General features: G+C 37.2%; 1 protein-coding gene across 1 annotated transcript in view; it reads right to left on the reverse strand.

The window, feature by feature from the left end:
• FANCM (FA complementation group M) overlaps positions 1–16240 on the reverse strand; it is a 60109-nt gene that overhangs the window by 9982 nt on the left and 33887 nt on the right. Inside the window, exons 13-18 of the mRNA XM_045183100.2 lie at positions 15615–15770; positions 11667–13572; positions 7100–7191; positions 6931–6999; positions 3592–3720; positions 2717–2873 (exon numbers count right to left, since the gene is read on the reverse strand). Of these exons, the coding sequence (XP_045039035.2) occupies positions 2717–2873; positions 3592–3720; positions 6931–6999; positions 7100–7191; positions 11667–13572; positions 15615–15770 (2509 nt within the window). The remainder of the gene's footprint in view (positions 1–2716; positions 2874–3591; positions 3721–6930; positions 7000–7099; positions 7192–11666; positions 13573–15614; positions 15771–16240) is intronic.

Below are 16240 nucleotides of genomic sequence, written 5' to 3' on the forward strand. Positions count from 1 at the left end.
TAATATATAAAAGATGTCTAAAAACCATAATTCAAAATGCAAAGTTAGAAGTTTTGCCTTTGAAATCAGTCCATCTAGCTGGGTGATCACAGACAATTTATTTAAGCTCTCCACTTTAGCTTCTCTAATCCGAATTCCTATTTCCTAATCTAGAAATGAAGATTAGGGTAGTGCCTTTTCATAAAAAATAAATGTATACAAATACCTTAGGACTGTACCTGATTTATAAAAAGTATTCAATGAAGCATAAGAAATCCAGGCTAAAAAAAAGTTCAAAAATGTCAAAAGCAAAAGACAACAGTATATATGTTTCATAATTTTCAGTCGAGTAAAAATTGAAAAAACACATGGTTTTTATTTATGCTTTTATTTTTAAGGTTATAATCAGAAGCAACTTTACTTTTTCCATTTTCCCATACTTTTTGAGGTGATTAAATTTATTGACATCCATTATTTTGAGGGATAACTGCTAATTTAATGACTATACTGCTTGGTACAAGACATATACATTTTTCTTTGATTAATATTTCCCTTATCTTCATTCCATAGCTAGCTTCAACTGCTAGATAACCTCCTGACTTATATAAACCCCCACAAACTTAATGGGACCCTTCCTTCCAGTTTACTGTTTAGAAAGACTCAAAATCAAGGAGCTTTTGTAGATTTTTCATTTGTTTCATAAATCTGATTTTTAGGTACAATGTATATGCAGTAAAATTCAGCCTCTTTAGGGTACAGTTCCGAGTCCTGACAAATCCATTGTTATGGCAACAATTAATCTACCTGCTGTACCTATAGTTTTACCTTTTCCAGAATGTTGTATAAATCAAAATACACAGTAAGTAACCTTTCGAATCTGGCTTTTTTCACTAAGCATAATTCATGTGAGATTCATATGCCTCTCATTTTTCAAAGTTATAGCAAAGAGCACTTAAGAAATGATCCATGAAAAAAAGATGTGAATTTTGAGGGTTTTTTTAAAAAACTTTGAAATGCTACATATTTCAAACATATTGTGTCTAAAATGGAGTTTCGGATCTCCCACTCATCATTTCAACTGCTCCACAGGCTGCCTCCCGATGTCAGACAGCAACAACTCTGTCTTCCTTCGCTCAAGTCCACTCACTCCTTTTTCTGTCTCATCCGCTCAAAAACCCTGTCTGCTGTACACACCCAGAATCCAATCCTTGTCACCCTCTCACCACCACAGCCTCGGCAGAAACCACTGTCATTCCTGGATCAGATCGCTGCAAAGCCTCCAAAATGGTCTGTTCGTTCACCTTCACGCCCCGTGGCCAGCCATTCTCAACACGGAAGGCAGGGTGACACCTACTACAGTGAGTCAGACCATGAGCCGGCTGCTCGCCACCCGCCACCCGTCTGATCTCACTTTCCACCACCCCTCTCCCTTATTCAATTCCGGGAACCGTGCCTTCCTTGCACATGCCAGGCACACTCCTGCCCAGGACCTTTGTACTGGCTGTCATCTGTGCATCGACATTCTCCAACCAGATTAATACCATAAACTTGCAAGAGCCACTTCTGTTAATAAGTATCAAGGGCATCATATTAAGAAACCTTATTCTGAAAACCGTGTCAGTAGCAACAACTTAGCACTGAAACCTGTCCTTAACACCTTTTTTCTTTAAAGGCATAGACCTTGGGGAACTTTGCTGTCTTAAATCAGCAGGGACTGCAAGAGCAGAATAAGTGGCAAGATCTGTAAAAGATCAAAATACTGAAAAGCCCACAGAATCTTTCCTATTTCTATTAGAGCCAACCTGAATCATCTTCTTCTTCTCTTCATTACTGCGTGTAAGATCTGCTCAAGCATTGCTGGAGAGACTGTTTACCAAAAGTACATATCCCCTCCTCAGCAAATCTGATCAATTTAGCTTTGTGTCTCAGCTGGTTTTCACAACCCACATTGCTAAACTAATCATCTCCTTCTGGAATTTGATAAATGTCATCTTTTCAATGAGTTCTACTCCTCAGTACCTTATATATAAAAGTATAGCTTGTCCATTATTAATACCCCTAGCCCCTGCCACTCCAAATCCTCACCTTACTCAATGTTTTCATGTCTCTATATATTTTTCATCTTAAAATATACTGAATAGCCAGGCTGGTATGGCTCAGTGGATTGAATATCTGCATGCAAATCGAAAGGTTACTGGTTCGATTCCTAGTCAGGGCACGTGCCTGGGTTTGGGGCCAGGTCCCCAGTGGGGGGTATAGGAGAAATAACCGATCAATGTTTCCCTCCCTTTCTGCTTCCTTCTGCTCTCTCTAAAAATAAATAAATACAAATCTTTAAAATATACTAAATAATTTAGTTATTATGTTTATTGTTTGTCTCCTTCCATTCAAATGTTAAGGGCAGAGATTTTTGTCCATTTTGTGCACTGGTGTGGCTTTCTCAAGAACCTTACATAGTACCAAGCACACAGTAGGCACTCAAAAATTGTTAAATAAACACTTGTCACTAGGTTAGCCAGGTTGTTCTGGAGAGGAATAATCAAATTAGCAAAAGCCTATAAACAACCAAGTCTAAAATAAATATTACAGAATTTGAATGGAATTGACCAAATATTTCACACATACCAAATTTGATTTCCTTTGAAGTCAAGAATCCCTGAAAAGTAACTAAAATATTTAACTACAACCACATTAAAATCATAAAAATTAAAAGGAAAAGCATCATCACAGCATTTACCATTTATGGCCTGTGAAAGTTGAGTCTCGTCATTTAAGAAGTCAAGTAACGAGGAATCTTTTTCATTTTCTGACTCATCACTTTCATCTGATGAAACACACTCTGCATCTTCTTGGGAAAGTTCTGCTTGATCATCTAAAAACTTCCTAGCTACAGCCTAAAACAAATCATAGAAAATGAGATGATACTGATGAGAAAAATCATTTATTTTCCTTAAATAATTGAAAATAGTTCTGGAAAATGGATTCTTGCCAATGCTTTTTAAGGCAAAAAATGAAAATAGAAAACTGCAGGAAGACTTGATAAAATAGCATAACTTTTTTAATTTCTTCTGATAATTCTTACAAGTAAAATAAGTTCAAGTTAACATGTCAGCTTGCTGAATATATTTCTTATTTTTTTTTAAATAAGCATAAAGTTTCCCAAGTATTCTGGCTATTTTAATTTTTGCCAGGAAAATGTTGCACCACAAAAGGTGTTGAGAATTCTTTTCCAGGGATTTCAATATTGGATAGAGATAAGAAAAAGAATACAATGATTATAAAAGCAAATATTCTAAAACTCAGATTTCTGTCTGTATGTTTTCTTAAATTTGAATCTTAAATTCAATACACTGGTTTCTTCATGTAGTTATTAAAAAGAACACAACACTGCAAGATAGTTTCAAACCACACAAAGAAACAAAACTACACCTCGAGATATTAATTCCATTTTAAAAGGAAAATTCTGGTAAAAGTATTTTTGAACTTTGGGATCTTTTTTCTATAAAGAAACTATAGAGAGAAATCTATATCTATGTAAAATCTAATGTTCCTTAAATACATATATAGTATATATACGTTATCTATAAATAAAAAAAACTGAAAGAAGTTTACCTTCAGGTGACTCTGTCCTTCTCGGACTCTGGTGCTTCTTTTGGCATTCCTATCACGACCCTTGAAGTTGTCTAGTTGTAGATGTTGTTCAGGAAAATCCTCGCTCTCGTCACTAGATGATAATTCTAACTATAATAATTCAAAAGTTCTTGCATAAGAAAATATAATTGGATCACTGTATCTTAATGTATTTCTAAAAGGTTTTTGCTTTTATTTTCATCTTATAAAGTTTTCTTAATTAAAAAAATAAAATGCTCTCACAACTTAGAGTCCTGTTACAAACACATAAGAATTGATAATAAGTACTAAAATACTAAATTAGGGAGCTCCGACCAAAATGGAGGCATAGGTAGAAACCCTTCACTTCCTCACACAACCAAGAGGAGAATAACAACCAATCTAAAATCAATAAACAACCAGAAGTGCCAGAAAATCAAACTGCAGGGAACTCCGACAACCAAGGAATTAAAGAAAAAGTCAACCAGAGCAACCAGACAAGAAAGAACCCATGGTGTGGGCAGGGCCAGATGCGAAAAACCACTGCAAGTCAGCAGACTGTGGGTGGGCTGGCTGAGAAAAACCTCTGCTGAGACTCAGAGCTCACTGTGGACTACGGCCATTGCCACGGTGGAAGAAACTCCCAGTATCACATAAGAGTTCCTTGGAAAGTGTGCTAGAAACGAGCAGGTGAGCCCCACTGATCCCTCTCTGACCCCTCCCCACAGGCAGCACCGCAGCACAGCAAGGAGGGTTGCCCTTGCCCAGCTGAATACCTAAGGCCCCGCCCCCTTATAGCTTATCACCTGCACCAAGAAAAAGAAGTATGGCCCAAATGAAAGAACAGGGCAAAACCTCAGAAAGAGAACTAAGTGATGAGGATATAGCCAAGCTATCCGATGGAATATTTAAAGCCCTGGTACTCTAATTGCTCACAGATCTGATTGACCTTGGTCAAAAAATGAAAAAAACAAATGAAGGATACGCAAAGTGAAATAAAGCAAAATATTCAGGGAACCAACAGTGACAGGAAGGAAACCAGGATTCAAAGCAACGATTTGGAACAAAAGGAAAAAATAAACATAAACATCTGACCGGAACAGAATGAAGAAATGAGAATTCAAAAAAGTGAAGAGAGACTTAATAAGCCTCTGGGACAGCCTGAGACGTTCCAATATCCGAATCATCGGGATGCCAGAAGGAGAACAACAACAGCAAGAAATTGAAAACTTATTTGAACAAATAACGAAGGAAAACTTCCCCGATCTGGCAAAGGAAACAGACAGCCAGGAAGTCCAGGAATCCCAGAGAGTCCCAAAGAAGTTGGATCCAAAGAGGAACACACCAAGGCACATCATCATTAAGTCACCCAAGATTAAAGATAAGGAGAGAATCTTCAAAGTAGCAAGAGAAAAGAAGACAGTTACCTACAAAGGAGTGCCCATAGGACTATCGGCTGATTTCTCAAAAGAAACCTCGCAGGCAAGAAGGGGCTGGAAAGAAGTATTGCAAGTCACTTACGGCCAAGATGGAGGCGTAGGTAGACACACTGTGCCTCCTCCCACAACCAAAAGAAGGACATCAACAATTTAAAAACAAAAAACAACCATAACTGACAGGAAATCGAACTGTAAGGAAGTCCGACAACCAAGGAGATAAAGAAACAATCACCCAGACCGGTAGGAGGGGCAGAGACAGGTAGTCGGGCAGAGAGGACTCATGGCAATGCGGTGGCTGGTGGACCCAGTGAGGTGGCACATTGTGGAGCAGGGTGGGCAAACCTGCAGCTGGCCGGCGAGGCCAGCTGGTGGACCAGGTGACAGACTGAGCGACCCAGAGTTCCAGCTCAGGAAAATAAAGCCTCAAACCACTGACTGAAAACACCTGTGAGGCTGAGGCGGCAGTGGGAGGAACTCCCAGCCTCACAGGAGAGTTCGTTAGAGAGACCCACAGGGGCCTAGAGCGTGCACAAGCCCACCCACCCGGGAATCAGCACCAGAAGGGCCCACTTTGATTGGTAGCAGAGGGAGTGACTGAAATCCGGCAGAGAGTGGAGCAAGCACCATTGCTCCCTCTCAGCCCCTCCCGCACGTTCAGCGTCACAGCACAGCGACCAACGTTACCACCCCAGTGAACACCTAAGGCTCTGACCCTTTACGTAACAGGTGCGCCAAGACAAAAAAATATGGCCCAAATGAAAGAACACTTCAAAGCTCCAGAAAAAATACAACTAAGCAATGAAGAGATAGCCAACCTATAAGATGCACAGTTCAAAACACTGATAATCAGGAAGCATACAGAATTGGTTGAATTTGGTCACAAATTAGATGAAAAAATGAAGGCTATGCTAAGAGAAACAAAGGAAAATGTACAGGGAACCAATAGTGATGCAAAGGAAACTGGGACTCAAATCAACGGTGTGGACCAGAAGGAAGAAAGAAACATCCAACCAGAAAAGAATGAAGAAACAAGAATTCGGAAAAATGAGGAGAGGCTTAGGAACCTCCAGGACATCTTGAAACGTTCCAACATCCAAATTATACGGGTACCAGAAGGAGAAGAGTAAGAACAAAAAATTGAAAACTTATTTGAACAAATAATGAAGGAGAACTTCCCTAATTTGGCAAAGGAAACAGACTCCCAGGAACTCCAGGAAGCTCAGAGAGTCCCAAAGAAGCTGGACCCAAGGAGGAACACACCAAGGCACATCATAATTATATTACCCAAGATGAAACAGAAGGAGAGAATCTTAGAAGCAGCAAGAGAAGAGGACACAGTTACCTACAAAAGAGTTCCCATAAGACTGTCAGCTGATTAGACTGTCAGACAGTGCCTTCCCCTCTCCCTTCTCTTGCCTAAAGACACAAATATGCTTTAAGATTTAATAAAGTTTTATCTTCTAAGAAGCTTGCCAGAACTCCCAAGGTCTACACTAACGGGTCATCTTTTCTTATCACTTAACTTAAAAGATTATATTGAAATTATCCATTTACTTATCTTCCTCTCCTAATAGATTATAGGTGACCTAAGATAGTTCCAGCATCTAATCTTTATAGCACCTCCAGCATCTTATACAGTAGATATTGTACACAGTAGGTAGGTATTTAATGAACATTTGCTGAATTGCTGATGTGTACTAACAAAAGTAGGGATAGTTTTTAAAGCAAGTATAAAATTAAAGTAGAAATTCCAATCACATAGGATTACTATCCATCTGTTACTATACACCTGTAAGATCAAATTTACCTACATTCACCTATACACGTATTATTTTTGTAATATTTATTCTGAAAGGATTTGAATTACTATACACTACTATCTACACATTATCTCTTCACTTACCTTCTTCGGAGGAACCCTGCGCTTTTTGACAGCATGAAGTGGAGAATCAACTTCACTATGTTTCTGATCCTAGATAAACAGATAAAGTAAAGGGTAAAAAATAAAAAGACACAAGGAGAAAGAAAAAGCCTTTATATGATCATATTATTGTGATTGCTGAATGACTCACCTCAGGAGATTCTAAAATATTTCCTTTTGTTTTTTTACTCTTTCTTCGGAAAATCTCATCACCTTCACTTTCATTGCTTGTTAATTGTTCGTCTATAATTTATTTAAAAATAATGAATCTGGTCAATAATTTAAGTTTATCATACCACAACTATCTATTTTATTGACAAGTACAGTAAGAATTCTATTAATCTCAACACTTACTCTCAAAAATGATAGCTTTTCAGAAGTTTGGCCAAAAACTCAGCATGAGAAGAGACAGAAAAATAAAATATTGCCAGTGAGAAAATTAAGAGATGATAACTTTGCTAATAAACATAAACTTGACTCAGGTTCAATTTTACAAATTAACTGAAAAGAAGCCAGAAGAAAATAAAACACAATTCTATTAGTCAAAGGTTCTAGAATTCATGTCTAAAAACCTATGATAGTCTTCCTGCCCTTTGTGTCCTACTCTCTTTCTAGATAAAGGAGTTAAAGCACGAAAATGCAGGCTATGAAACAATGTATATAAAGAAAGGTTAATGCATGCATGTATGTATGTAGTATATATGTGCATATACATGTGTTTGTGCACACACAAGAAATTAAACATTGGTAAGATAAACACCAAAATGTTGCAACTAGACCACATCTGGGGGAATGAAAAGATTACTAAAAACAAAACTCTCATATAGGAAATAAGATGCTTCAAACATTTAGGTACATAAACAAAGCTTTAAGTCTGCCCTTTCATAAAATTTTGATTGAAGACACTTCTTGTCTTTATGAAACCTTCTTTAATAGCTTTATCATTATTTTAAGATATGTTCATAAATTCTTTCATATGTCTCCCATTTAAGAGATGAATCAGAACACCTCTCCCTTCAAGTATGGGGCAGATCTAGTCACTTGCTTCTAAAAAAAAAAAAAAAAAGAATATAAGAATATAATGAGCCCTGGCTGGTGTAACTCAGTGGATTGAGGGTGGGCCTACGAATCAAAGAGTCATGGGTTCGATTCCCAGTCAGGGCACATGCCTGGGTTGCAGGCCAGGTCTGCAGTAGGGGACACGTGAGAGGCAACCACACATTGATGTCTCTCTCCTTCTCTTTCTCCCTTCCTTCCCCTCTCTAAAATAAACGAATAAAAAATCTTTAAAAAATAAAAAAAGGAATATAATGAAAATGAAGGTGTGTTACTTCAGGTTATAAATGTCACTGAAGCCTCAACATTGCTGTCTCTATCACTAACTCTGGAGGAATCTAGATGCTGTATCGTAAGGATATAAGAAGAAACCCTATGGAGTGGCCCATGTGGTAAGAAGCTGAGGCCTCCACCAACAGCAGTGTGATCCTCCGAGCTTCCCCAAACCTCCAGGTAACTCCAGCCCTGCCAACGTCTTGACTGCAACTTCATGACGTATCCTGAGCCAAAACCACTCACTAGGCCACTCTCAAATTTCTGTTCCACAGAAACATGTTTGTTGTTTTTAGCCATTAAATTTTCTTTTGGGGCAGGGATAATTTGTTATGCAGCAGTAGATAATTAATACATATTGTGGCACTTGGAAATAGGAATTTGCCATACCAAAAATATAACCTATGGGAGGAGCTTTAGAACTTGTTTGGGGGCAGAAACAGAAAGGACTTTTGAGTAGAGTTTAGTGAAAACTAGAAGAAACTGAAAGGAATTGTTTGTAGGGGCAATTTCTAAGAAGATTAATGGCTATTGAGGAGGCTATGGATGAGAGGTTAAAGTAAGGAAAATCTTACTAGAAATTGGAGGGAAGAGAATCTTTTATGTAGTACCAGAAACTTTAGCAACCTTACAGTAACATGGAAAGTAGAAAATGCACCTAATGAATGAGATGATCCAGCTAAGGAGATGTCTAGACAAAATGTTTAAGGTATCATCTGTGCTTCTTGCTGTTAAAGTAAATTGCGAGAGGAGAGAGAGAAGCTAAAGAAAGGACTATTGAACATGCATCAGTTGAGACTTGCTGGCTTTGAAAATTCCCAGCTTCTCGAGCTGGCTATGTTAGATTGAGAAATCTTCAGGGCAAAGATCTAATCTGGAGGACTACCAGGAAAATATTCTTCAGCTGAAGCTGAGGGCATAACTGTCAATGCTTTTAAGACCTAAGAAAGATCAAACGTGGTGCCCCAGAGTACCTACCACTCAGTCATATTTTAAGGACATTTCCCTCAGATCCTCTCAGGCCTTTTAACAGGATTCAAGAACTATCTCTAGACATATCAGCAGAAACCCAAGGCAGAGAAGAACTTAGCTCCAAAATAACTGTGGGCAAGCTAGTGTCTAATGGAACAAAACCCAATAAGATTCACAAGAAATCCAAAGATTTCTGAGAATTCATGGGAAGAAACACAGCCGGCTACATCTAAAAGGGGCCAAGACAGGACAAAATGAAAACATGGCTTCGGATTCCCAAATTTCGCTGAAAGAAAGCATGCAGAGAAAACTCCACAGGTGCTATTGGTTAGGAAAAAAGGTGCTACCAAGCATCCAGAGGACAAAGTCAAGAACCATGAAGAACTATTCTCAAGCTGTGAATCCTAACCAAGGAACTTCCAAACTCAACTCTGCTGGATTTTAGAATCCTGTGGACCAGAGATTCCTGTGTGCCTCCCATCGCCCCACCCCCCACTTTGAACAAGCCATCTTGAGAGGAGATTGTCCAAGTCCAGCCAAGTGTTCAGATGACTGCAACCGCAGGTGAGATCTTGATTACAACCTAATGAGAAATCCTAAACTAGAGACACCCAATTCAGAAACTCCTGAATTCCTGAACTACAGAAACTGTGAATAAATGTTTATTTGAAGCCACTAAGTTTGTGAGAATAATTAGTTACACAGCAATAAAAAACGAATACAAATTAACACAGTACTATACTCCTCACACTGTGACAATAAAATATCCACCCAGAAAAATACTTAAATAAATCTTTTTTTTTTTTTGCAGATGAGCACTCTATAACAAAGGTAGAGTTAAATGCAGGTATAATAACCAACTAATTCCAGGAGGCTTTCCCTTTAACTACTTTAGTAGAGTTCTGATGAACTGTTTTTGTATACACGTAACACGACAAATGACCTTAAATCCTCTATTTCAATTAGATGGAATAAAAACATACTAAATACTCTAATAAATAATTCCCTAATATATAAGTATTCATAATTATATTGCCCTTGGTTGGTAGTTAAGTGAAATACTAGAAAAAGTTTTAATGCAAGTATGACACACACAAAAAATTTCACCCAATAACAGACTTAATATAAAGGTGCTAAAGCAAATATGGAAGGCTCACAGGCAACATACACTTAGTAAAAATACATGTGTCAGAGTACATCCAAAACTAGTCAATTTTTAAAAATTAAACATATTTCTACAACTTACTTTTAACAAGCTTTCATCTTAAATAAAACATTCATAAATCACACCCTCAATGCTACTGAGAATAGCATAAGAAAAAGCTTTACAGAGGAGACTCTCATTTTAGTCTCCAAGTACTTTTTCCACAGCCGTAAGGAGTAAAATCCGTAACTGGCCCACTGTAATAATCTACACATAAACTAGAGTTCAGTTTTATAACAGGACTTAAAGGATACCTTAATAATTTTAATATTAAGCATCTATTACCTTATTTTCTAATTTTTCTATAACCGTGTAAAATTAGATCTTCTGTAGTCTTATCTCAATCCTCCAAATAAGGTCTCATTTCTCAACTATTTTGATATATTAAACCCTCTACTTTATCCTATGCCCCCAAAATCTTACACTTTGCTTCTTATACTTTTTCCCACCATTTTATAACATCTAAATTCTCTCTTTATTATTTTCAACATATTCCATATTCCCAAGCAGCCAAAATTTTAAAAATATAAAAAATTTTAAATCTAATCCATTTCAAAATTTTGACATTTTCTGTATCTCCTAAACATTCACTATCTTTCACCGCCTAGCTTATTTCACTTAGCAAAAGCAGAATATAACCAGAGGCATGGAAATAAAGAACACACTGACAGTAACCAGAGGAGAGGGGGTAGGGGAATAACAGGAAAGAAGGGGAAGAGTCATCAAGAGAAGGGGAAGGGGCATGTATAAAGGATCCATGAACAAACCCGAAGGGGGGTAGGATCGAGAGTGGGAGGTGGGGATGAGTGGGGTGGGGGGAAGAGGTAGAGAGGAAATGGAAAGAACTGTAGTTAAACAACAATAAGAAAAAACATCCACTATGTTATTATTCCTTTAGTAGTTATTTATACATTTTTACTGGTATCTTTTCAAATGTGTGTATCACACAATTGTTTGTTTTACAATCAAGGGCTAAGGCCAAACCTTACACTTCTACATTTCACAGTGTAATACCTTTCCCATGGCCTGACGCCATGTATATGTAGGTAAAATAAATCTCATATCAGTAAGAATCAACTAAAGAAATATGTCATATATCACTTATCTAATTTAATACACCATATACTGAGAAATTACATTTTGAAAAATTACAGAAGCTTATACAAAGTAATTACTCCAGAAAAATGTATGTTTTATGAAGATGAACTCTTACCTCCAACAGAATTACAGGTTTGACGTAGACTGACTTGTTCCTCATCTTTAGCCTTGTCTGTAGAAAGTCCTGAATCATCAAAAGTTGAATTCAATGTTTCTTTGAAACTTTGTAGATTTTCCTTTCTCTTATTAGAATCTAGCATCCCAGGCATTTCCTTTCTCTTTTTAGAGTTCAGAGTGTTTAACTCAGAAAGTGGTGTACTCATAACCTTTTTCCCTGCTGGCAAGGAAAATTGAGAATAACCAGGAGACATAAATTCTTCGTTTTTGGCTGTGCTCAGTGGACGACGCGCAGAAGTTGGACTCTGCTTATCTCCACTTGATGAGAGAGCAATGGATCTGCTCTTAGAACTGCCAACACGATCTCTCGGTATTATGGCTTGATTTGAAACATGATTTACATCACTTATCTCCTTGGTGTCTAAACACCTTCCAGACAGGTCATCTAAAATTTTATTCTTATTTGTATGTGATGCATGCTCTACTATTTCATCATCAGAATCTGGAATGCAAAATCCTAAATCAAAGGTAACGGAAAATAAATCCTTAGAGCAGTCATAAACATATTCATCACTCTTCGGTTTTTCCTCATGGACACCTGTCAAATCTTCATGAGATTTCCAACTCTTAGGATCATAGATATTTTGATCTTGCGGTTCACAATCATCGTCTAACAAGAGTTCATCAGAAATTAAGAACTGAGACACTGGTGCCGTTTTGTTCATACAAGTTTTGTCTGACACCCATGAGGATTTGCTTGCATTATTCGAGGGAGACAGGCTCACATCATTAAACTCTGTATCTTCAAATAGTTGTAAACTCTCGTTCTGATCAGTGGGTAATTTGGGGAGCCCACTGCGATCAGCACCATGATCGTTTTCTTCAACAAAACACTGTGGAGGGCCTGGGCTTATTTGGGAATGATTGCTGGACACTAAATTTTCATTTTTAACATCTTTATGCACTTTAGCATCATAGTCACAGAAGCTTGGCTCATCAAAAATCTTATCATTAGTTGTACTATAAATGCAACTTTTTTCAGAAGGATGATTACTAAATTCAAGTGAATTCAATTCTGAATTCTGTCTAGAACTTATAGCTGAATGTGACATCAAGCAGGTAGATTTATTCTTTTGTAAACACTCTGTGCAGGGTAGGTGAGGCAAACTTTCAAGTGCAGAACCCTTAGTAATTTCATGTTCCAAATCTGAGAGTGCACTGAGAGATGGAGGAGAATGAGACAAAAATTCCTCTACCTGAACTAACACCTCTTTTGTTGGTGAATAACAATGATAAAATTGGTCATCTGCTCTAGCTACAGCAAGCTCTTCCTCAAACGAAAGAAGTAAGCTAGATAAAACAGATTTCTCATCACTGAAACTGTTATAACCAGAATCTAAAAAATGCCCAGCAAGTGGACTAACAGACTTATTTGTGACCTGACGTTCGGTTAATGACCCACGCGGGTGATTTACAACATCTGCACTGACAGCGCACGGGGCAGCAACTTCATCTGGACCTGCCGTCCTTTTATCGTTGAGGTCTACCTGAAAAATATGTTCACCAGTAGAACTGCCATCAGGGTCTGAAGGACCCATAACAACATCATTATTTTCTTTTATAGGCTGATCTTTTTTCAGCTTTTTAGAAGCTTTTCTCTTTAGAGAAACAATTTTTGTAGGTTTGATATGAGTTTGTTGAAAAATGTCAGCACATTCTTCATCAGATTCTGTCATTGATAATGAACTGTCTTCATTTATATTTTTTGTAAATGAAGATTTCTTGTTACTAGTAAAGGTGCCATTGGCAACAAGATTGTATTTGTTCCTGTGAGCACTAGATGTTGAGCTAACATCTTCCATTTGTAAATAAGGTTTAATTTTCAATTCATAGCTGCATTCTCCCTATAAAGAAAGAAAATGAAAAAGTCACAGAAAAACAAAACAAAAAAGCCAATTCTCTCTCTTTTTTAAATATTTTATTTATTTATTTTTAGAGAGAGGGAAAGGGAGGGAGAAACAGACAGAGAGAAACATTAATGTGTGGTCGCCTCTTGCATGTCCCCTACTGGGGACCTGGCCTGCAATCCAGGCATGTGCCCCAACTGGGAATTGAACTGGCGACCCTTTGGTTCACAGGCCCGCACCCCATCCACTGAGCTACACCAGCCAGGGCCAAAAAATCCAATTGTAAGAGATGAGTTGTACTCTATATTAAAATATTTTCCAAACAATATTCCATTATTCAAATGATTTTCTTTTATACCTTAAAATTTATTATAATAAATCAAATAAAATTATAAATGACACTACTAAGAAATTATCATAAATTTTAATTAATCACTTAATATTTTTGTATCCCCAGTACTTAATACAGTACATGGAAGACCCATAATAACTACTTATAGAAAGAACAAATTTAATTAATGCACAAAATAAGATTATAAACACTGTTTTCTCACTTCTAATACTTAACTGAGAACAGATATTTATGAAATTTATATATTGACTATATAAATGTAAGGCACACTTCCATGTTAAATTTCTTCTCTTTTTGAAGGTAAACTAAGTACAACTTTCAGAACATCTGAAGTAATGGTACCTGCCTGTCTACCAGTCTATAGGCTAGTATATACCATTTTTAACAAATTTCCCAACCAAGAACTCTTACTGTGAATTCTAAGTCTTGCTTATCTCTACGTTCAAAACTATAGTCCCCACCACTCCAGGCTCATCCTTCCCTCTTCCCCACGAATGTTACTTTAGGTCACAATGCCTCTACTACTCAGGGACTCAAGCAGTTACCTCTCTACTTTTTGAATAGTGAATACAATAAGTATTAATGAGAGAATGTCCATCTTCCTGGTAGTATGTATGTTCCCATTGACAGAATACTTTATCTGGCTTCTTTACTGATGTAGCTTCCAGGACAAGAACAGAGCATGGCATATACAGGACACTAAATAAATAAGTTTTAATTTGATGGTACAGCCCTGGCTGGTGTGGCTCAGTGGATTGAGCACCAGCCTGCAAACAGGAAAATCTCTGGTTCAATTCCCCGTCAGGGCACATGCCAGGGCACACTGCGGGCCAGGTCCCCAGCTAGAAGCGTGCAAGACACAGCCGATCGATGATGTTCCTCTCGCACATCGATGTTCCTCTTCCTCTCTTTCTCCCTCCCTTCCCCTCTCTCTAAAAATAAATAAATAAAACCTTTAAAAGAAATAATTTGATGGCACAGGTTTTACTGGGATTCTCGACTTATTCCCTTATTTACATGTATTCATGAACAATAACTATTAATAAAAAAGGCAGCTACAATCTACTGAGTACTTACTATGTGCCAGGTACTGTTCTAACTGCTTGACACATATCAACATAATTTAATCCTCACAATAATCCTATGAAAAAGGTATTATCGTTACCCCCATTTTATACGTGAGACTGAGGCACAAAGAGGCTAGCAGATGCACGATTAGTAAGAGACATAGTGTTAGGACTCTAACCCAGGCGTTTTGGATTTCACCCTCATGATAGGTTCATCATTCTGACCCCCTCAAGGAACCAACAGTTCTCCAAACTACTGCTAGGATATGGAGATATACCAAATGACCCATGTGACAGACTACATTTCAGTCCATCCCGTCTAACAAATGTCCTATATTTAGCTTTACAAAGTTTATATAAATTATTAAACATATTAAAATTTTACTCTGGTCTACCAATAATTTACAGATCATATTCTTCTAATTAACTCTCCTTCTCCTACAACAGAAAACTGGTTCCTTATTGAGGCGAAAGGAGCTACATAAAATAATATTCCAGCTATCATTATTTATAATAAATACTTATTTCTTACAATAATCACTTCAAATTAAGAAGAATAAAGACTAAGTGTTCTAGTTTCACCATGACACCAGCAAGAGAAAGTTACCATAAAACCCTACCTCTTCGTGTCTCATTCCTTCCATCATTTGCATAATACTTATAAAATGATGGCATCGATCTGAATGGTCAACCTGGTATGTAGGGAAAGGATGATCTTGCCATAGTCTCCATTCAGAGAGAGAGAGTTGATGTATTCCACTGCTTGGTTCTTGAGTCTGGATTATTTTAAAAGTAACAAAAATGATAAAAAAAAAAAAAAAAAAACACTCAGATTTCACAGACTGATTTTTAAAAAACCACAAAACACACTGGAAATCAGCCTAACATAAATAATTTCAACTCATTTAGATACTATCAACTAAGATCTCAGGAACACAAAAAAGAATTTCATAAAACAAAGTTCCCATTTAAATGTATTTTTAAAATAAATGTTATATGAGTGATTGCTTGATCATATTTCTGTTTATATAGTTCCACGTTAAGAGTAATATTTAAGAAAATGTAGTTCTGGCCAAGATGGAGGAGTAGGTAGATACACTTCACTTCCTCGCACAACCAAAAGAAGGAAACAACCAATTTAAAAACAAAAAAGAACCAGAACTGCCAGAAAAACAAACTGTACAAAAGTCCAACAACCAAGGAGTTAAAGAAGAAACATTCATCCAGACTGGAAGGAGGGGTAGAA

This window comes from Desmodus rotundus, chromosome 7, assembly GCF_022682495.2.
Source record: "Desmodus rotundus isolate HL8 chromosome 7, HLdesRot8A.1, whole genome shotgun sequence".
NCBI classification, from domain to species: domain Eukaryota; kingdom Metazoa; phylum Chordata; class Mammalia; order Chiroptera; family Phyllostomidae; genus Desmodus; species Desmodus rotundus.